General features: G+C 45.7%; 1 protein-coding gene across 1 annotated transcript in view; it reads right to left on the bottom strand.

The window, feature by feature from the left end:
• Positions 1-20221, bottom strand: part of EGLN2 (egl-9 family hypoxia inducible factor 2) — a 51266-nt gene extending 31045 nt beyond the window's left edge. Inside the window, exons 1-2 of the mRNA XM_068250812.1 lie at positions 20015-20221; positions 17176-18368 (exon numbers count right to left, since the gene is read on the bottom strand). Of these exons, the coding sequence (XP_068106913.1) occupies positions 17176-18174 (999 nt within the window). The 5' untranslated portion in view covers positions 18175-18368; positions 20015-20221. The remainder of the gene's footprint in view (positions 1-17175; positions 18369-20014) is intronic.
• Positions 20222-22922: the final 2701 nt, after the last annotated feature.

Genomic DNA, 22922 nt, shown 5'->3' with positions numbered 1-22922 from the left:
GAAAGAAAAAAAAATAAAATAAAAAAACCCTGGGAAATCGGATCAGACTTTTCAGTTAAATGAAAAAAAAAAAAAAAAAAAAAAAAAAAAAAAAAAAAAAAAATTTCGATTTTTTTTTTTTGGGGAGATCCGATCAGATTTATCAAATTGCCGTAAAATCGGATCATTATATTGTGTGTGGCCACCTTAATACTTACCAGAGCTGTGGAATTGGTACAAAAATCATCTGACTCCTTAGTTTATGAAAACACAGACTCCAACTCCAGGTACCCAAAAATGGCTCCGACTCCACAACCCTGGTGACCACCTATAGCTGAAATGGCTGCGTCTCTGCAGAGGGACCAAGTGTTCTCCCCAGACTCTTTTAACCGGGTGCTCCACCCAGCTAGTTTTGGTGACCACCCGGCTGTTATCAGCTCACCTCTTCCTATGTTGTAAGCAAAGTTGCGTACAGAAGCACCGGCCCTGCATACTCTCATCTCACCCCACCTGGCTACTTCTTCATGCCAACCACCTGATAAGAAATTCTGTGGAGAACACTGGGACCCTTAGGCCGGTTTCACACTAGCCTGAGCGTTTCAGATGCAATGCGATCAGGTGATCGCACCCCTATAAACCAGGGCTGTGCAGTCGGTACAAAAATCATGCAACTCCAAAGTTTATGAAACCACCGACTCAAACTCTGTAAAGTAGTAGTTTCTGGCCGCACTTCCCTAGTCGTAAGTAAGGTGCAACGATCCGGCCACCAGAGCACCAGGTGGCAATTCACAATTTGTATAGCAAAAAGATCAGCACACTCAGTAGTATGTTGCAAAACTTTAAGCTCTTAATACTACAACAACAACAAAAAAAAAAAAAAAAAAACACACGCTTCTGCACCGCGAATCAATTTAAAATATCTTGCATGGCTTTCGGTCAACGCACGTCGCTACATATGTTGATCTATAAGGCGCTGATGCTTTTATGTCAGATGTGATGCTTCCAGCGCATCACACAGAATCAGGTTCCATAGACTTTCATTGCTTTAGCATTACCGGGTAACACAAGGCAACAAAAACGCCCTAGTGTGAAAGCGGCCTCAAAATGTGACTGCTGTCTACGTGATGCACTGCTAGGCACCTATAATTAAGTGTCAGCCTGATAACACTTACTGGGTAATAAAAGCAATTTTCACCAACATGTCTCACCTGTGATTGATTACTATGGCAGGTTTAGCCTGTCACCCTTCCGCCTCACGCCTTGCTGCGGCAAACGTCACTGCAGGAAATCACCAGCGTTATGACACAGCAAGTAAAACGGTGTGCGTGCCTTTCAAATGTAATTACATCACGCTGGTAAGCGGCTATTTGGCATTAGCTGTAATGAAATTAATTCTGTAAGTGCAGGTTGTTGGTTCTGTGCTGACTGCTATCACGTAGAATACTGACAATTCAGGATCTGTAGACCCTGAGGGTGAAACCACCACTTCCAGAAACCAGTCTCCAGCTCTTTATTGTAAACAGCAGCCAGTCTAGAAGCCATTCAAGGCATGCTGGCTACAGTCACTGACAAGGAGCCAAACAGAAGAATAAAGTAGGAGAATATGTGACACTGAAGCCAAAACAAAAACAAATGATAATGAATTGTATGTGTAGTACAGATAATTCACGAAACATTAGTAGCAAAAGAAACAGTCTCATATTTTCAGTTACATAAAGCAATTTTTTTTCTTTTAAAGAGACACTGAAGCGAGACTAAATCTCGCTTCAGCTCTCATATACAGCAGGGGCACGTGTGCCCCTGCTAAAATGCCGCTATCCCGCGGCTAAACGGGGGTCCCTTCACCCCCAACCCACCCCCCGCAAAAGTTGGTCGCTAGGTTGGTCGTAGAATTTCCCTTCCTGGAGGCAGGGCTAACGGCTGCAGCCCTGCCTCCAGTCGCGTCTATCAGACGCGCATCGCCGCCTCTCCCCCGCCCCTCTCAGTGAAGGAAGACTGAGAGGGGCGGGGGAGAGGTGGAGATACGCGTCTGACAGACACGCGTGGGGCAGGGCTGAGGCGGCTAGCCCTGCCCCAATGCGGAAGCGCTCCCCCGCATTACGGAGGGGGATTTGGGGGGACAGGGACCCCCGTTAAGCCGCTGGATAGCGGCGGTTTTTATGAGGTCTGAAGCGAGATCTATTCTCGCTTCAGACTCTCTTAAAATATACAACATTGCATCATGCTGTCATATTTGCAGTTTACAATTATTCACTGTATTTTAAATGATGAAACAGAGCAGAGCTAATGACCCTTTGAACTTCCTGGCAATAAAACCTTAAAGAAAATCTGTACTGTCCGATTTGTACACACAAAAAAAAAAAAAGATTATAAATAAATAAATAAAAAAAAAAAACATACCAATCAAGTCACTGATCTCCTGGATCCCTCTTTGCGGTTTCCGCCGTGGTCCTGGTTTTTAAAATCGCCAGTGTTCACAAACAAATAACATGGCCGCTAACCAGGAAGCGGGGTGTGTGTGTGTGTGTGTGCGCGCGCGCGTGTGTGTGTGCGTGCGTGTGTGCGTGTGCGTTAGAATCGGTTACAGTATACTAAAAGTTTTTATTACATAGCGAGTTCTCTGCACTCCAATCTAGGTTTCTCACAGTTTTTCAGCATGTGACAGGCAGCTCCCTCCCCCCTCAGCCTCACAAACTGCATCACAGACAAGATGAAATTGAGAGCAGAGAGTGAGGAGTAAACAAAGCACACAGAGCCTGCAGGGGTTGCATAACTTGTCCCTATCACAGCAGATATAGTCATTATATAGCAATAGGAGCAGAGCATATTGATGCATATAGTAATTTCAGCTGCCCTATGAAGTCCAAAGGGCTATTATTTTTATTATTTTTGTTATTATTATTAATATTTTTTACTATTAAGTGCATTGGGCTGAAACACAGTCTTTATCTTATACCATAACTTCTCTAGCTACAACGCTGCGTAGAGTGAGACTTATAAAAATGTCTGTTTTTGCATGTAAATAATTTGCAAGGCTCTTATGGGGTTTAATAGATTGAATAATTTTGGAGCTTAGAGCGATATGAAATTTATTTAAATTAATAGGGGCCTTCATTTGCAGACTGTGGGAAAATGTATGTGAAAATATCAAATTGAGGAATTTTTTATATGTATGTTTTTAGGTTGACTGTTTTGTTAATGACCTGAGGAAGCGGGCCTCGTCCCATGAAACGCGCTGTCAACAGTATAACCGTTTTTTTTTAATAAAGGCTCCCTGAATACCACTCTTGAGAGTCCTTCATAGAGGTAAGATACCTCTTTGTTTCCTTTATACGCTTAAATAGTATTAGCTACTGTATTATACATACTTTTTGGGCGCCTCCTCACAACCCTGTTCCAGTTACTAGACACCTCCTACGGAGGTGAAAACCTCACCCGAGGTGGACCAGACTCCATCGCGTAGAGAGGACCCGAAGAGGGGTGCGACCGCCCGGCTCCTGCATAATCCGGGACACCGAGCGGGAACGGTTTATTCCCGCAGGCTTAAACGGTGGTTGCAGGACTGCAACCCATGTTTGTGAGTACATATCTCATAAGTTAATTGAGCTACTAGCGTGATTAACGATACTGCACTATTGGGCTCCTGGTCTTCTCTTTACCAACAGAAAAAGGCAACCTCCCCTCCAGAGTGAAGGAAGGACCCGAATCTGTACTCTTTTTTTCTATCACAGCAGAGGCAGCTCCTTCCTCTCTGGGTCGACAAAGCTTGACAAAGTAAAGAAGATTAGCTATATTACAGAGACAGCGCAACTAGAAAAGGCTGAAGTAATCGGACCATATTAGAACAGGTATAGGAACTTATAGGATAGAAGAAAAAAAAAAAGTCTGAACATTGTTACAGAGTCTCTTTAAAACAAACAAGAAATGGTGAGAGACAGGTTGAGAGAAGTGCTTCAGAAAAAAGCACTGTAGCAGACCCAAGATGGGTTGGAGAGCTCAGAGAAGCTCTTTTGCATAGATAACAACTGAAGTTTCTTAACTCCTCTTGCACTGGAATCTATATGAGACTCGTGCTAGCAATGTTCTATTTCTTAGCTGTACTACCCATACAAATCATCATAAAGTTTATTTTTTTACTTCAGATTCACTTTAAAAGGGAACCTGATGTGAAAGGCATATGGAGGCTGAGATATTTTTTGCCTATTAAACAACAGTTGCCCAACATCCCTCTGATCTTTCATGCATCAGTAGTATCTGAATCACCCACCTGAAACAAGCATGCAATAAAAAGGCCAAACTTCAGTCAAACATCTGGGGCTTGATTCACAAAGCGGTGCTAACTGTTAGCACGCCTGTGAAAACCCCCTTAGCACGTCTAAACAAGCTTTTCGCGCACAAAACTTTACGCGCGCACTGCACAGAGCGCAGGGCGCTCCGCGCGAAGTGCCCATTAAAGCCTATGGGACTTAGCGCGCGCATAGGACTTTGCGCGCGTAAAAAACTTTGCGCGCGGTACTTAGCGCGCGATCTGATTGAGAAAACCGGTGCTAACCTACTTAGCACCCTGGTTAGCGTGCCTAAAGACTTTAGACGTGCTAAGTAGGTTAGTTAATCAAGCCCCTGATCTGCATGCTTGCTCAGGGTCTATGGCTAAAAGTATTAAAGGCAGAGGATCAGCAGGACACCATTTCCTCTTATTGGGACTTGTTTGGCCAACTTAAACCAAACAGTCAGCCATCCTCATCCACACATATGTGGGCATCCTAAGGTCACCAGTACGAAATTTCTCTGCATGCTTGTTGTTACATAAACAGGGAGAGCGATAGCATCGCTTACAAGAGTCACACAGTAGTAACAGCTTCAGGAAGTCTTAATGGATGAACTGAATAAAGGAATGTGTTATCACATCATTTAAAGAGAGGCTCTTAGGAAGGCTCCAAACTTGCAATAAACGTTTTGGGCACAGGCAACAAATTTAAAGGAAACCAGAGATGAAGAATACTTACCATTTTATACATACCATGGACTCCCTTCAGCCCCATGCGCACGGTCGCTCCCATGCTGCTGTCTTCAGCTCTGGTACCGGGTCCAGTTAGTTTGGCCAGTCACAGCCAGTCTGCACAAGAGGAAGTAAGCTCTTTACGATCTCTCCAGCAGCCGCTGGAGAAATACGTAAAGAGCACACCTCATCTTACGCAGATTGGCTGCAACTGGAGGAAGTTATGGGACCCGGTACTGGAGCTGCAGGCAGCGGAGGACGGCGGCATGGGAGCGATCCGTGCACATGGGGCTGGAGGAAGCCCACAGTATGTATGAAAACGGTTAATATTCTTCATCTCTGGTACACTTTAAGAGAAAACTAGTAAGTGCAGTATTAAAATAAAATACATTTTTTTTTTAAAGGGAACCTGAAGTGAGACGGTACTATGGAGGCTGACATTTATCTCCTTTAAAACAATGCACATTGCCTGGCCGTTTTACTGATCATCTGCCTCTAACACTTTTAGCCATAGACCCTGAACAAGCAGATCAGATGTTTCTGACAAGATTAGCGGCATGCCTGTTTCAGGTGTGTGGTACAATAACTACTGCAGCCAAAGAGTCAGAAGGATGGCAGGCAACTGGTATTGTTTAAGAGAAAATACATATGGCAGCCTCCATATACCTCTCACTTCAGGTTCCCTTTATGCCTCCTACTGACATACTTTCTATGCGCAATGATGATCCATCTATCACTTGCTTCAATACCATTTACCCACAGCTAATGGCCTGGTTCAACACTATACAGCCCTGCATTTTGACAGACTGGGCAGCAGACTCAAAACATACAGGTAGAGGACTGCACTGATTTTCTATGGGGGCACTTCAACCTGTTCCATTAAGTCTGCTAGGAAATAGTTGACTTAAATATTTTTGGACATTGGATTGTTGTGATGAACAGGCCACCTCCACTCCGCAGTGACAGAAGACCCCTACCAGCAATAATCCATCAAATGCAGGTGTTACTTTCTACCATAGAAAAAAAGCTTTACACGCCAGGAAACACCGATCGGTGGTCCGATGGTCACCGCGATACCAAACATGGTTACTGGCGCGCACCTGATAGAGCATCTGCAGCTGACATTTTCCAGCATGACCAATCGATCCTTTCAACAGATTTCAGCCCTAAATTGATCGGGGGGGGGGAAAAAAAAAAAAAAATATTCGGCAGACATGCTGTGGCACCAGTTTTACTAATCGGAAGGTCGATCGGCCTGCTGAAAACCTTTACCTCCTGTACTTCCCTACTTGTTACTAAAGCCAGGCTGATATAAAAAGCCTACCAGAGAAGTTAGTGATCTCGCACAGCCATGGCCAACCTTCTCCTCTCTACAAACTTTTGAAGGCAGAGAAAAATGAAGTTGGTTTTGAAGGCGATTTTGCAAAATTTTACCAAGAGCCAAAGATCGAGCTTTTCATGAGACTTGATGTCCCTGCAGGTCACAGCACATGCGATCCTGGAATATACCGCAATGCGTATAGTGGCGACAGGCCTGGAGTGTTATCTCTTATCTAAACAACTTTCTTTGGTTTGGATCTGCCGTACCTGTGCTAAAGGTGAGTAGTCACACACTGTGTCACCACCATAAATGTGTATTGATCAAGGCGGCACTCCAGTAAAACAAGCGCTATCCAGACACGTCATTCAGCTTCAACTGAAAGAGGTGGTGAAATGTTGGGGCAGCGCACAATAGAGCAGCTTCTGGTGGGCAAGACAAGTACAAAGCTCTCCTCTATCGGTGTAACTTAAGGTCAAACTGAAGCAACAAACCCACTATGGTGATGTAAGCTTCAGGCTCCCATAGAGCCTTCCTGGTCCTCTCTGTGTTCTCAGTCCACCACTGTCCCCCGTTGAAGTTATTCCACCAATCGGTCGAATATGCCTTCAGGAGTCCTTATGTAGACCTCGGAAGCACTTGCGTCCTCACGTGCTTCCGAAAAGGAGCAGATTCATGCTGCGCACACACAAGTTCCAGCTGATGCATGTGCAGTACGGATGTGCCCAGCTTCAGAAGCCCTCAGGGATGCACGTGTTTATGAAGCCTTCCATGGAGTCCCGAAGACATGGAATTTCAATGGGGGAGAACAGTGGACTGAGGACACGGAGAGAGGACCAGGAAGTCTCTATGGGATCCACAGCCTTCCTCGCCATAGGAGAGTATCTCCATTTTTTTAAGATTGCTCTGTGATACAGTGCCAGAGGTCTGGATTTGCAACCAAGCTTGGTGTGGAAACCACCTCAAAACAAATCTCATAGTTTTGTTGAGAAAGATTAAAATATTCAGTATTAGAGTGATTTATTCCTAGCGCAGTCCAGTCATTCTGTTTTTACAAATAAGTCCACTCAAGCAATCACCCTGCCTGCTCATCGCTCAGGTAGAGATGTCGCAAACGGTTCGCCGGCGAACTTCGGTGGTTCGCGATCGCCTGCCAAAGGCGAACTTTTCCGGAAGTTCGAGTCGCCCCATAATGCTCTATGGAGCAAAACTTTGACCCTCTACATCACAGTCAGCAGGCACATTGTTGCCAAACACAATGCTCTCAATGCTGGAGGCCCGCCCCCCCCTCCCTCCTCCAAGTAAGGTCCTTATACCATTTGACTCACTTGTCTGCCTACACTAATTGGTTAAGGGACAAGGCCCTTAAGACAAGGCCATGTCTGGCTACATATCCGTAAGCAGTGGCTGCATGGTGTAATGGTTAAGGGCTCTGCCTCTGACACAGGAGCACATGACAGCCCAGGGGCCCCAGGTCTATCTCACTCGCTGGGGGCCCCAAACCACCATGCGACACCTAGAGGCAAGCCCACACTTCCCTCTAGGTTTCGCATGGTGGTTTGGGGGCCCCAGCGAGTGAGAGAGACCTGGGGCCCCTGGGCTGTCATGTGGACCAGTGTTTGTGATTTTAATTTATTTTTTTGCAGCTTCTAGGATGCGGTAGACATGTGAGTGGTTAGGGAGGGGACCGTGTGGGAGATGTGCCTACACGGGGCGTCCCTGTAAACGATGCAATTCACGATTGCGTCCAACCGAAGCCTCCCACCTGAATCCTAATCTATGTAATTCCTACTAGATTTGGTACAGCAGGCAAAGGGTGTATGACAGTACACCTGATTGGCGTCTGCTGGCCAGATAGAGGCAGGATATTGCTCTAACTGGAAGTTAGCAATTGTGTTTGTTGCATCTGAAACAGGAGACCAGGGTTTGAATCTCGTCTCTGTCTGTTCAGTAAGCCAGCACCTATTCAGTAGGAGACCTTAGGCAAGTCTTCCTAACACTGCTACTGCCTATAGAGTGAGCCTTGGTGGCTGCAGCTCTGGTGCTTTGAGTCCCCCAGGAGAAAAGCGTGATATAAATGTTATTTGTCTTGTCTAATTTTTCTCTTGGATTGAGCATAAATGGTAAATGCTAGGCCAGCTTCAGTTAGTACTGTTGTGGTACAGTGGTTAAGGCACTTGCCCACCACACAGTGAGACCTGGGTTCAATTCTCAGCTATGGTATGTAAACTGGCTTTTGAAATAATATAATTCTCTGGCAGATGAGACCCTCCTCCCTCCGGTAGGAGGGAAGAGGGGATAGGTAGAAGGGTGGAGGGAGGACTAAAATAGGGGTTTATGTAAAAACTAGATTTTTCCTGGGACTTTTAATGTGTATTTCACTCAATCATGTGTGCCTCCAGGTATTAGAGCCCTTGAAACATGTTTTCTATCATTTTTCTAGCCGTCAGAATTTTTTCTATTTTTCAAAGTTCCCCTCCCCATTGAAGTCTATTGCGGTTCGCAAACTTTTTCGCGAACCGAACCTTTCGCGGAGGTTCGCGACATCTCTACTCTCAGGTGCAGTCTAACACTCAGGCAGCCATACACTGGTTGATTGCCACCAGATCGACCAACAGATAGATCCCTCTCTGATCGAATCTGATCAGAGAGGGATCTATTGGCTGCCCATACACTGCACACAGATTTTGAATCAATTTTTAGCATGAAATCGATTCACAATCTGTGGAGCTGCCACTGCTTCTACTCCCCCCGCAGCAACAATACATTACCTGTTCCGCTGGCGCGAGTCTCAGGGTCTGTGCTGACACTATCCGCCTGTGCCGACTTCCTGTCCCGTCCTATGAGAAGAAGGGGGAAGTTAAAACAGTAGAGCGCCCTCTACTGTTTGAACTTCCTCTGGTTACAGGACGGGACAGGAAGTAAAGTGAAGATGAAGAAGGCCAGCCAGAGAAAGGAACAGCACAGACCCCGGTACTCGCGCCAGCGGAACCGGTGTGATTACTGCTGTGTCAGTCATCGTGAATCGAACACCGCTATCACTGCGCTCCCGACCCGCCGGCAATAGAGCAAAATTTTCCGCCTGGACAGATCGACAGAAATCGATTTCGGATGGAAATCGGTCCATGTTTGCATAGTGGATTTCTCAGCATATCGAATATGCTGTCTATCGGCGGGAAACCGCGTAAATGTATGGGCACCTTAATAGTATGTGCTGGACATCACAAAAGACCACGTTCTCAGCGACTGTTGCTTAACGTTCCCTCTAACAACAAGGATGCAATGGATTGGGACAATGGTGCTGCATGTTCTGCTTCTGTAGCGTTGGATACAGTGAAACATACAGCCAAAAAGTATGCTTTTAATTTAATGTTAAGGCACGCGCTTAGTGGCATCATGTCACAATCCATTATACCGCAACGCACCCGGCACACCGAACATCACATAGGTTGTGCATTGCAGTGCGGTGAGCCGCGTTACACCGCAACGTACAACTGTGCACGTGGCCTAAGGAGAGACTGCAAGAGTCTGTTCACAGGACACCACTGCTGTCTGTGAGGATGTGCGGTGCAGCGTGGCCCAAACAACAACAATGGGGCTAAGCATGAAGCATGGGATGAGCTCACTGTGAATGGGCACACTGATGTGAAGAGTTTTACAGAGTTTTTCTTTAATAAATAAAAAAAAAAAAGAAAAAAAAACATTTACACACACAACGTCAAAAGGAGAAAAAAAATAAAAAAAAAAAAAAAAAAAAAGTGTCAGGGCCTCAATGCTGGTGACAAGCAGAGCAATAGTCAGGCCTTTGCAGGGCCACCTAACAAAGAATAAAAAGTGGAAGCAACAGGCCCATCATGGGATAGGGCTACACCACCTGAGCTTACTGTTCAAATGATCACCCTCATTTCCACAGCTCAGAATGTACACTATTGCAGCCAGAGACTGGGACGCTGGAACATTTCTACATGACCGATTGCAGATCATTTCCTTTTCCCCCCTACAATAAATGCAACAAATCTTTCACCACACACTCTGAAGGCGTATGAGCTGAGTCAGTGATTCAGGAACAGTGTGGAGGCCAGTCCCAGCAACCTGCAATAGCAGCAAAGAGAGGAAGGACTTCCACATGGACCCAGCTAAATGCTGCTTAGGGATCAAACCCACTAGAAGCCTTTTTAAGCGCCGGTGATTTGAAAAAGCTCTTGCTAATGCAATCCTGTGGGGATTTTATAAAAACCACAACGCTCAAGTGGGATCACACCCATAGCATTACATCAGCAAGAGCTTTTCAAATCACAAAGCACTCAGAAAAAAAACGCACCTAGTGGGTTCCAGGCTTTACTGAGGATGAGAGCTTTTTATGTGTGCGTCAACCATTTAGGGAGATTCTCTACATACAACTCCTGTCATCTTTTAGTCAGGTTACTAACTTGAATGTAGAGTCTTGAAAAGGACTAAGACAGCAATAAGCACTTCCACCATACAAAAACAAACAAAAACACACACATAGGGCAACTGAAGGGGGAGCGATATGGAGGCTGCCATCTTTATTTCTTTTTAAACTCGGTACCAATTGCCTGACAACCCTGCTAATCTATTTGGCTGAAGTAGTGTTTGAATCACACCCCAAACCGACAACTAATTGTCAGATTTTACAAAAATGTTGGAAACGCCTGATATGCTGCATGCTTGTTCAGGGTCTATGGCTAAAAGTATTAGGGTGCATTTCCACTTGTGCGGCGCGATATGCTCACAGAAAACGAGTCAACGAATCCGCATACGGTTGCGCATTAGTTGACGGTTTCATGCGGATTTTCACGCGGAATCGTTCGCGATTTTAACAACGCGAATTTAACCAGGTCAATGCCGGCAAGCATGGACATGGGTTTTTAAACGAAAGCAGAAACGCCGGGAAAACCGCAAGACTCAAGTGCTTGCGGTTTTCCTATTTAGTTACATGACCGACGATTCGCGTGCGGGTGTGTGGCGTGCGAATTCCGACGGCTCTGCTGTGCAGATTTTTTCTGCAGAGCGAGCCGCACAGAATTCCTGACAAGTGGAAACTGCGCCATCCACTTGTATTGGTTGAGCGAATCTGCATGCAGGAAACGCATGCAGATTCGCTCTAGTGGAAACGTACCCTTAGAAGCAGGGGATCAGCAAGGCTGCCCTGCATCTGGTAACTGCTGTTACAGGAATGCAACACAACGCAATACCTACTGTGAACCTAGCATAAGAAATTTCTTCGGAGATCTCTTACAATCATTTTTATAACAATTATCTGCAGATTAGTATGTGGCTAATCTTGTCAGAAACATCTGATCTGCATGCTTGTTCAGAGCCTATGAGAAAGTATTAGAAGATCATCAGGGCAGACAGGCAACTGGTATTGTTTTAAGGGAAATAAATATAGCAACCTCCATATACCTTTCACTTCAGGATACCTTTAAAGTGTAACTGTTGGGCATAAAATCAATTCTTTATTTTTATCTGGTAAACAAGTAATACGTATGCTAGCCAGGCAATCCAAAAGTTAAAATCACTATTACTTTTCTTGTTGATAAATGATCATTCCCCAGTTTACCTGACTTGGCGATTTCGGCAAAACACTCAAACGCTATCGCTTTTGAAAGAGCTAGTGTAATTAAACCCTATGGGAAGTCGTAGATTTTGCTGCCCAGGGAGGCAGAGCTTAGCGCTGTAGCTCTGCATTCATTAGCGTCAATCCCTGCTGATCACCGCCTCTCCCCGCCCCTCTCAGTGAAAGAAGGCTGAGAGGGGCGGAGAGAGGCGCGATCAGTGGGGATTGACGCGAGTAGATGCAGAGCTACTGCACAAAGCTCTACCAGGAAGCCCTCCCCGCATTTTGCCCCAGGGATTTGGAGGGTTTAATGATATTGTTCTCCGGCAGGAATGCGGCATTTTAGCACTGCTGATATTGCTGAAAATAAATGTCAAATAAAAAGAGGATTTTTAGAAGGCTTCAGAGACTCTCTTTAAGCAATGCCAATTGCCTGGCTATCTTGCTGATCATTTGCCTCTAATACTTTTAGCCACAGACCCTGAACAAGCATATGCAGATCAGGTATTTCTGACATAATTGTCAGATCTAAAAAGAATTAGCTGCATGCTTGTTTCTGGTGTCATTCAGATACTACTGCAGCCAAATAGAGCATCAGGGCTACAAGGCAACTGGTAACTCGTTCTCACCCCCTCCCCTTACTATAGCACATGCTATTTGGCAGGGAGTCCAACAACATGTCTCTACAACAATCAGGAGACAACTGTCAGTCAAAAATGAATCACAATATTTTGTTTTGGGTTGCAACAGACTAACGCGTATGTAGCTCTAATACTGGCAGCAATTTCCTGCCCATTCTTCTGCCAATCAGATTACAAGAGCCTTGCACAAAGGGAGATTCAGGCACTTACGCTGGCTAGATGTACAATTAAACTAAATCATAAGGATCCTGAACAAAAACATATCTGTTAAGCTTTACCCTCTACGGACAATATCCCAATGTTTTTTCTACCCATTTTCCTCCCTCCCCTTGTGGTGTATTCCGGTTCCATGCTCAGGAAGCAGCATCAGGGTCAGTCAGGAGGAGAGACACACTCACACTGCAATCTGTACTTCAGTATTAAAGAAAAGCATTAGGGCTGGTTCACACTACAAGAGCTTTTCTGAGCGTTCTGCGATTTGAAAAGCTCTTGCTAATGTTATCCTAGGTGTGTGTTCTCACTGGAGCGATGTGATTTTGTAAAAATCCCCCATAGCTTTGCATTAGCAAGAGCTTTTCAAATCACTAGCGCTTAAAAAGCTCTTGCAGTGTGATTCAGCCCTTACTTATGAAAGGCAGCACAGTGGCGTAGTGGTTACCGCTCTCGCCTGCAGCGATGGGTCCCCAGTTTGAATCCCAGCCAGGTTGCTATCTGCAAGGAGTTTGTATGTTCTCCCGTGTCTGAGTGGGATTCCTCCGGGCGCTCTGGTTTCCTCCCACGTCCCAAAACCACACAGATAAGTTAATTGACTTCCCTCTAAAATTGGCCCTAGGCTACGAAACATACACTACACAATACATACATAGACATAGGACTATAGGAGGGATTAGATTGTGAGCCCCTCTGAGGGACAGTTAAGAGACAAGACAATATACTCTGTACAGCACTGCGGATGATGTTGGCGCTATATAAATACTAAACAATAGGGAGGAGAGCTGGATTTCAGCCAGGCCACACAATCCTGCCCCATTTCTGTGGCCAGAGGCAAAGATAATGTTTTCGCAATGGGGTTGATGACCGACTGTACATACCCCCCCTCCCCTCCTCCAAATATAACAAAATGTTTCACAACGCGGTGGCCAGATGGGTCACATGTGAACGGGATTGAGTGTTTGTGTGTGACACAGAGGGGATTACATTATGGCCTAAGCATGCCTGTCTGCTCTGCTCCCATCACAAAACATCAGTCTGAATCTAGGGCCCTTTTCCACTAGCAATCGCAATCACAAATCACAAACGCCAGCGATTGCGATTTTTCATTAATTCTGTTATGCGATTGCGATTTGTGATTTTCATTTACATTGCATTATCATTGGGGAAAAAAAAAAAAAAAAAAAAAAAAAAAAAAAAAAAAAAAAAAATCGCTCCAGCAACCGATTGCGATTAGCGATTTCCAAATCGAATCACTGTAGTGGAAAATACTTCTCGTGATTACTATAATAAAGTAACAACTCTAGCGATTTAAAAATCACTAGCGATTTGCGATTTTGCGATTCAGCAATCACAATCGCTCTAGTGGAAAAGGGCCCTGAAACCTCTATCCCAGCATTGATGAATAGGATGACACAGAATGAGTAACAGGGTGGCCCAGCAGACATAACTTACGTGTCGCTCCCTTCTCTGAGGCCTAGTGCACACCAGAGCGGTTGGGCTGCGGTTCGCGATTCGCTTGCGGGTGCAGATCCGCTTGGGTAATGTATTTCAATGGGCTGGTGCACACCAGAGCGGGAGGCGTTTTGCAGAAACGCATACTCCCGAGCTGCTGCAGATTTTGGATTGCGGAGGCGTTTCTGCCTCAATGTTAAGTATAGGAAAAACGCAAACCGCTCTGAAAAACGGCACTTCAGAGCGGTTTGCCAGGCGTTTTTTTGTTACAGTAGCTGTTCAGTAACAGCTTTACTGTAACAATACATGAAATCTACTACACCAAAAACGCTTCCCAAAACCGCAAAATGCTAGCTGAAACGCTACAGAAAAAGAAGAAAAAGCGTTTCAAAATCTGCCAGCATTTTGCGGATCTGCTAGCGGGTTTTGGTGTGCAGCAGGCCTGTGTGACAAAGTCAAGCACTACGGGACGGACTACCCTACCCTTAGAGTGCAAGCTTTAAAAACAAGGCCCTAACCAGTGTAAAAAAAAACAAAACACCCCATTAAAGAAATGTACAATCAGAAAAAGGCTAAAAAGAAAGCATTACAATACAATAGCTATAGTAGAAAACAAGCATTTTGTACTGTAAAAGGATTTTAATAGCGAACTCCAGTATGTGCTGCATTAGCGTATACCTCTAGGTATTAGTTATTATAATTAATCTTTAGGTGCCATTTTTTTCCCTTTGCTTATAATATAAAGCTTTAATGTAGCGCTGATAATTTCCAGCACTTCACAGGCAACACGGATTAATAATTCCTGTCATTAGCTGTCCCTAAAAGGAGCTCACAATCTAATGTTCCTCCCACAATCTCTACAGCCAATCTAGAAGTAGGTTTTTAGGGTTTGGGAGGGTTTTACAATGCCAAAAAAGGAAGCCCACGTAACACAGGGAGGCCATACAAACTCCAAAACAAGACACAGAAAATGTATATTGCGCTTTTCTCCTGCTGGACTCGAAGTGCCAGAGCTGCAGCCACTAGGACGCGCTCTATAGACAGGAGCAGTGTTAGGGAGTCTTGCCCAAGGTCTCCTTACTGACTAGGCGATGGCTTACTGAACAGGAAGACCCGTGACTTGAACCCGGATCGCCTGTGTCAGAGGCAGAGCCCTTAACTAGTACACAATCCTAACCATAAATCACGCCCGGGACTCACTCCAGTGCTACAAGAGGAGACTGCAAGCCATTGCAGTAATGTGAGCACACAGCTGATTCGCTTAGCTGTGCCATGTATATAGGGGTTCAGGAGCGTGCTGCAGAAACTGCTGCAAGCAGTGCAGAATCTCAATGAAGTGCGGTTCAGACAGCAAAGCACTGGAGGGATAGGCAGTGTTTACCTGCCTGAGTCACCTGCTGCCTTATGCTAGGTCACACAATATAATTTTCTGACAGATTTACCTGCCAGATCGATTTTTTTCCAACATGTCCGATCTGAATTTTGATCAATTTTCTGGTCGCTTTCCATAGAAGTGAATGGAAATCGATCGGAAAAAAAATTGATCAAAATTCAGATCGAACATGTTGGAAAAATATCGATCCGGCAGGTAAATCTGCCAGAAAATTGTATCATGTGTACCTAGCATTAGTGAAAAAAACAGCTCCCAAGTCACTGCTGGCAATAATAAGATGTAAAATGCTCCTGAAAACAGTTTTCAAAATCATGGAGTGACTTTCTGTACTTTCAGAAGCTTTTCACAATGATAAACAGCAAGACACAGTATTGTATTTATATACAACACTACTGTTCCTGAAGCTGCAGTGCAAACACAATGTTTTTCTACTGATTCAAATAGGTGATATGGCCAGCAAGCTAGAAAAGAAGAAAAAAAAAGTGCTTAAAAAATTATGCAACTAACTTCTGAGTAAATTGCAATTTTAAAAATAACTCAAGATGAGACACATGGCGGATGACGCATTTCTTTCCTTTTAAACAATACACATTACCTGGCTATCCTGCTGATCCTCTGACTAATACTTTAAGCCATAGCGCCTAAATAAGTTTGCAGATCAGAGGTTTCTGACAAAAATCTGACTAGATCTGCATGCTTGTTTCAGGTGTGTGATTCAGACACAAATGATGCCAGCAGGATCAGCAAGACTGTCAGGCAACTGGTACTGTTACCTCTATACGGTTTAAAAGGAAAACAACATGACAGCTTCCATATCACCCTCACCTCGGATACACTTTAAGTACCAATATGCCTTGGCTTGGCCACCAGAACGTGGCAAATGTAGCGTTAGGATGTGGTCACATTGGGACATTTACGTGCATACCAATTTTAAAACCATTTACAGAAGTTTTCAAGCATGCTGGAAAATATCTACAATTTTTTATTATGTACAAGTAAAAAAATATATAGGGGAAAACATTCTAAATGTCATTAGATGCTCCGCATTGTTGTGCGCTGTCCTTGTAGTGGCACTTTTCCTCCCATAAAGCAATAACATACTGATAGGTTAACCAAAAACTGAACAAAAAGGGCCTTAGGGCAGGACTGATTGTGTGACTGCGTTTAGGGGTATCGGAATGTAAGCTCCTGCGGGGCAGGGACTGGCATGAACGTTTGTAAACATTGTGCAAAATGTCATAGTTGTATAAATAAGCCATAAATCCTATGGACACCTCAGAAAACATGCATGGTATAGTATGTATATAAATATGCTGTGCCATTCCCAAAAATATCATTACAAACACAAGAGTCTGTAGTTCCTGTTGGTATCGAGCAACCAGATCTTTTGATTTCTTATGCTGGGAATAAACCATGAGTTTTTCAGAAAATCGATTGAAAATTAAATCTGCCCCCCAAAAAATAAATAGTGTATTTCCAGCATCACTGGCAATGGAACTGATGCCACTACATACCTTTCTACTGTTAGTCGGTGCCTATCTAAAACACACCACAAAACATGAAATTAAAACGAGAGTGAAAAGATGGGATTTTGCTCACCTTGGTTCGTCCATTAATCATGTAATTGCCCAGTTTCCCGCTGCAATGCATGATGACCTCATCTATCCTGGACATTAGTGTCCCGATGCTCTCACAGCCAGGCTCCTTCCCCTCAACCCAAGCAATCTGGTCACCACGGATGTTTTTGGATGGTATGGTCCTCTGGCTGACCAACTGTCCGTCCCGAAATTTCCCACTGCGGTTCAGCAATTCCACCTCGTTGAGGATTCGTGAGCCCAGAGCCTCCCCTAGAAAATGGTCCTTAACACATATACCGTAGAACGTCATACATGGTACAACATAATCTAAGGCAATTCTTTGAGAAGTGGCTAGCACATTATTGTTCCATGCTGGTATGGCACTATCGTGCCCATCCTGTCTATAGGCATGATCTTGGCTGGCTTGGGCTTCAGCCTGTACCTCCGATCTCCATATCTTCCCCTCCATGGGAGGGAATACAGAAGGTCCACTCTCTGGTGCCATCACCATAACCATGTTCTCTGCCAACCCGCTCCCTGTCCATTTTCTTTTAACTGGCAAAGCATCTCTTCGCCCATTCACAGGCATCATGATGTCTTGGCAACTGGCGGTACCTTCCACCTGATTAGAACAAGAACCAGCAACATCCCTGTTCACTGCGACATTCGGTCTCATCATTGGCAGCATTTCCCCATTAGCTACCCTCCGTGCCATCACAGGAGGCACAGTGCATGAGGCCAGCAGTGCCTGTTCCTCAGCTCTGGTAGACAGGTCCACAGCATGGGATTTCTCTGGCAAGGTTGATGGGCGCAAGTGGCACCTATTGCCCCCATGCAAGGCATTAACAGCAGAATGGACATCTTTAAGAGGATGAGATGCCTTCACAGGGAGCTGTGAATATTGGTCTACCCCCATCCTGACACACTGCAGAGCAGATACAGCCCTGGATTTCCCCTGGTCTTGGCTTGCCGGCTTCACTACACTCTGTACGGGCTTCCCCAGCTGATGCACTCTATCCATGTCAGTGTCAGCATGTCCCCTGCACGTAGCACACGTCGTAGCCCCATCATTCAGCTCTTAGTGCAGGTCACAGCACCAGCCAGCGGGTGTAGTGCACTCATTCTAGACTACCCAGCTGATCGCAGCTTTTCTTCTGCTCTCTTCTCCTCTGCAGTGACGAGGCAGGTGGGTTTAAGCCAAAACACAACTTTTTCCTAGAGAAGACAGCAGAGTTGTGCATTAGTACTTCTCCAGCCTCTGCTAACACGCCCTGTCAGCTCACTACACTAGCTTCAGCAGATGCATTATCTATGTTCTGCCCTATGCATGCTGTACAACTACAGGCATAATTAACTTTGCATGTGATAAAACTCCAAAGACTTTGTAATAGAACTGCTGCATTAACACTCAACCAACCTTGGGAATTGGGGTGATCCGCTCTAAAGGTACATACACATGTCTGATTTTTCCAAACGACCGGTCGTTCAGACATCAAATCGGGCGAGTGTACAAACGGTCGTTCGGCTGATAAGGCTGATTTTGACAGATCCGCCAAACGGATCCATGAAAACCAGCCTTATCAGCCGAACGACCATTTGTACACACGCCCGATTTGACGCCCGAATGACCGGTCGTTTGGAAAAAAAATCAGACGTGTGTACGAGCCTTAAGTGTCCAGAAAACTTGAAAAAAAATATATATCCTTTTGGGGCAACCAAACTTTCCTATCTGATCATATAATCTACCAAAATACATTAATATTATTTAAACAGCTGATTTGTAAAAATAGGCTTACATACTATATAGATGTTAAAAGACTGAAAAAAAATGCATCAATATTGCATCAGATACAGTTCGTTTTGGCAGTCTTTTCAATAGCAGCCACAACTATTTAGAAAAGGAGGCAGCCAATACATCTGCCAGTGGCACTACAGTAATATTACCTACAGATATTAGAAGGTGTCCAACTAATCACATCGACTGATGCAACATCAAAATCAATTTGATATTGGTAGGACCACATAGCCTCCCCTAGTGTCCCATCACACTTAAAAAAAAAAAAAATTTCCCGTCAATCAACTCTAGTGGTTCTATGAGCTAAACCACTGAGAGGGGACACTCATTCCTCTCCCCCTGTGTAGGAGGAAGCATAAATGTTTGGTCAAGCCAAGCCTGTATGTTCATGCTGTGGGCATTTCGTTTCAAACATCAGTGGTGGTAGAATTGTCCAACTAGCATGGACTCTTCTACACAAAAACAGGACAGGATCATTCATCATCTGCAACAAAAACATGCCCAGATGATTATCAGTTTGACAAACATTGAATGTTCATCAACACCTGTCAGTCCTGTTGAAAATGAAGATGTCACGGTGACCAGTGGGAGGAATGTGTTAAAATCATTCACCCCAACAAACTTTCATTTTCGGTCCATGGGTACTTTTGATGCAGATGGAGTATTAGTGCATCGCTAGACTGTCACACCATATTGCGTAATCCCAAGTCTAGAGCAACAAATCAATGAGCATTTTGCACAGGACTCACCCAGACAGTAGCCTGATGTCCTCAGTGTACCCACCAAAGCCGCCCAGACACTGACATCCAGACTGCAAGGTAGACTGACTAGAGAAATGGGGAGTTCAGGTGGCTGCAGTGGGTCTGTCTGGAAGCCACCAGAGATGCAGCTGGCGTGATCCCCCAGCGCAGAGGAATATTTCTGGAATGACCCGGACTTCAGGACATCCAAGAGAACAGCTCAGCAATGCCCCGCTCTGCTCGTATACGTACAGTGATTAGTCATCTTATAGGCTTTATGTCTGAGCCACCACCACATACACAGGAGACCATTCATACTGCATTACCTGCCCAGCTGCCCCCGGTAACAAGCCTTGCAGGTTCAGGTGCTTCTGCGGCACAGCAGAGCAGCGCGATCCTCCTCAATGACTGTCACTGCTGTGGCCGGACACGGTCACATCGGGCATCCTCTGCTATAGCAGCCTAGCAGCGAGGCGGCTGCTTGTGTAACACTAGTGAGCTGCCCCCTCCTCCTCCTCCTGGACCAAGTCTCCCCCTCCATAAGGCTTTGTGTCAAATACACGTGCACCACGATCATGTGACATGGTACTGTGCCGCAGTAACGCATCGTGGCCGCTAGAGGGCGCGGCCTGTTGTTGCTTGTACTTCGCTTACACTTTGTTCTATAAATGTTCATAATGCTAATGACCGGCAGGGGTGGCGCAGTGTTTAATGACCAGAATAATCATCTATTTTAATATCCTATTTATTTACAGACTAAAGCTGACAAGCTTAATTTTTTTACAGCTGGCCACACCACTATGACATCACTCCTCCAAGGGCTTCCCACATACTTGTCCTGCTTTTTTGGGATAGAAGGCTAAACAATTCTGGACATACCAGCTATGGGGAGGTTTGCTGGTAAAATGTTTTTTGTTTTTTTTTAATTGGAATGACCTCTCTTAGCTCTCCTACTAAGGGCCCGTTTCCACTATTCCGGTGCGGAATTGCCGGAAAATCACCGCTGACGAAATCGCATGCGGGTGCGATTCCGCATGCGTATTTTGCCGCGATTCTGCATGCGATTCCGCATAGGTTAGGGTGTATGCAATTTCAACCATGTCACTGCCTGTGTAAATTAACATTGCTTCCTATGCGGAATCGCATGCGTAATCGCGGTAAAATACACATGACAAATACACATGCAATTTCCCTATTAAATGCATTGCGTGCGATTCGCCTAGCGGGGTGCAAATTCTGACGGCTCTGCCTTGCAGATTTTCCCCGCACACAAAAACGCTCAGCAATACGAACAAGTGGAAACGGGCCCATCCACTTGTATTGGCTGATTCGCGATAGTGGAAACGGGCCCTTATTTAAAGTAAACCTGAGATGGGGACTAATAAAAAAATATATACATACCTGGGGCTTCCTCCAGCCCCCTCCAGGCTTATCGTTCCCATGCCGTCCTCCTCCACCTCCTCGTTCGTCTGCAATTGGCCCCAGAATGTCCTCCGGTCCGGGGCCAACTGCACGAGAAATGGAAGTGCGCTCGGCTGGACTGCGCCAACTAGACCTGAGTGGACGACTTACCGGGGCCCCGCAGTAGGCGGGGCAAGCACCATGAACAAAGGCAGTCATTCAGCCAAGTTCGGATCACTTCCTGTGTGGCGGGGGGGGGGGGGGCAGCTACCGTACACATGCTGGATTCTCGGCAACCTCAGCCAACTTTAATCCAGCGTGTATAGTGGCGTAAGGCTAGGTTCCCACTTGAGCCGGACTCCAACGGCCAGTGGGAGGGGGCTGGGCATTCCTGTGGTCCAATCAGAGCCTGGGTAGATGTGTTTCCACCATAGGCTATATGGGATCTGCATCCACTCTCGCGGGAAAAAAAAATTTCCAGCATAAAAGTGTGTTCCTTTTAACGCAATAGATCCATAGCAGACTGACAATTGTGAACGGATCCTATTTATAAAGTAGGATCGATTCTCTGTCAGTATTTCTTTGCGGTTAGACGGGCTTAAAAATGCATGTTTTCCACTGTAGTGGGAACCCAGCCTCAGGAGACTCTTGCCATTTACAGTCTATCAGGAATGATGCATAAAAGGAACCAAAGATGAGAGACATATGGAGGTTGCAATATTTGTTTCCTTTTAAATAATACTACTTGCATGGGCATCCGCACGTTGGTAAAATTGGGGCGCCTGACCCCCCCTGGCCGCCAGCTGCCTCCCCCTGGCCTTCCCCCGCTGCCTAAGTTCCAGCAGGCAGCCTAGCGTCAGGCCTCTGATCAGCTGGTGACCATTGAGTGCGGGCGCTAGGACCTAGCGGACACCGCACTGCATATGCGGAAGTGACATCACTTACGCATATGCAGCGCGGTGTCCACGGAGTACCGTGCGCGCCCGCTCTCACTAGTCGCTGGCTGATTCTGAGGTCTGAAGCTCACGCTGGGCTGCTGGGATCTACAGTAGGTGGGGGGCACCTGTCACTACCTGAACTGGGGATCATTGTCACTACCTGAACTGAGGGGCTCCTGTCACTACCTAAACGGGGGGTCCCTGTGACTACATAAACTGGGGGTCCCTGTCAGTACCTGAACTGGGGGTCCCTGTCACTACCTAAACTGGGGGGCACCTGTGTCGGCGGCACTCGCAATCTAATTCTTACTATAGTCCTAGTCTAATGTCCCACCATTGCTAACTTCATGTAAATTTAGCTTCACCCGTGACCACACCCCCATCCTGGTGCATGGCCATGCCCATTTTGGGAACGGCACGCTACGAGCACTGCATACCTCCAGCTCTTTTTTTGCCTTCCCCCCTGGAAATTTTTCTGCGGACGCCCATGACTACTTGCTTGGCAGTCCTGGTCAGTAGTGACCGAATCACACACCTGTAACAAGCATGCAGCTAATCTTGTCAGATTTTTGTTAGAAACATCTGATGTGCATGCTGTTCAGCGTCTATGGCTAAAAGTAGAGGTTTAACAGGACAGCTGGGCAATATGCATTGTTTAAAAGGAAACAAATATGGTAGCTTCCACATCAGGGCCCGTTTCCACTAGTGCAGTTTCCGCACCGAATCCACAGAGTTTTCCCGCAGACAAATCGTGCGGGGGAAACTCTACCATAGGAAACAATGGCACCTCCGGCCGAATCACTTGCGCCAGCGATTCGGCTGACATTGCCGTTTCCATGTGGGAGGCTGCGAATCCCATAGACGTGCATGGCATGGCTTCTGGGATTCGTCTGCG

Source organism: Hyperolius riggenbachi, chromosome 8 (assembly GCF_040937935.1).
Source record: "Hyperolius riggenbachi isolate aHypRig1 chromosome 8, aHypRig1.pri, whole genome shotgun sequence".
In the NCBI taxonomy this organism is placed as follows: Eukaryota; Metazoa; Chordata; class Amphibia; order Anura; family Hyperoliidae; genus Hyperolius; species Hyperolius riggenbachi.
The sequence above is the reverse complement of the archived record's forward strand: the minus strand, read 5'-3'. Positions and strand labels throughout refer to the sequence as shown.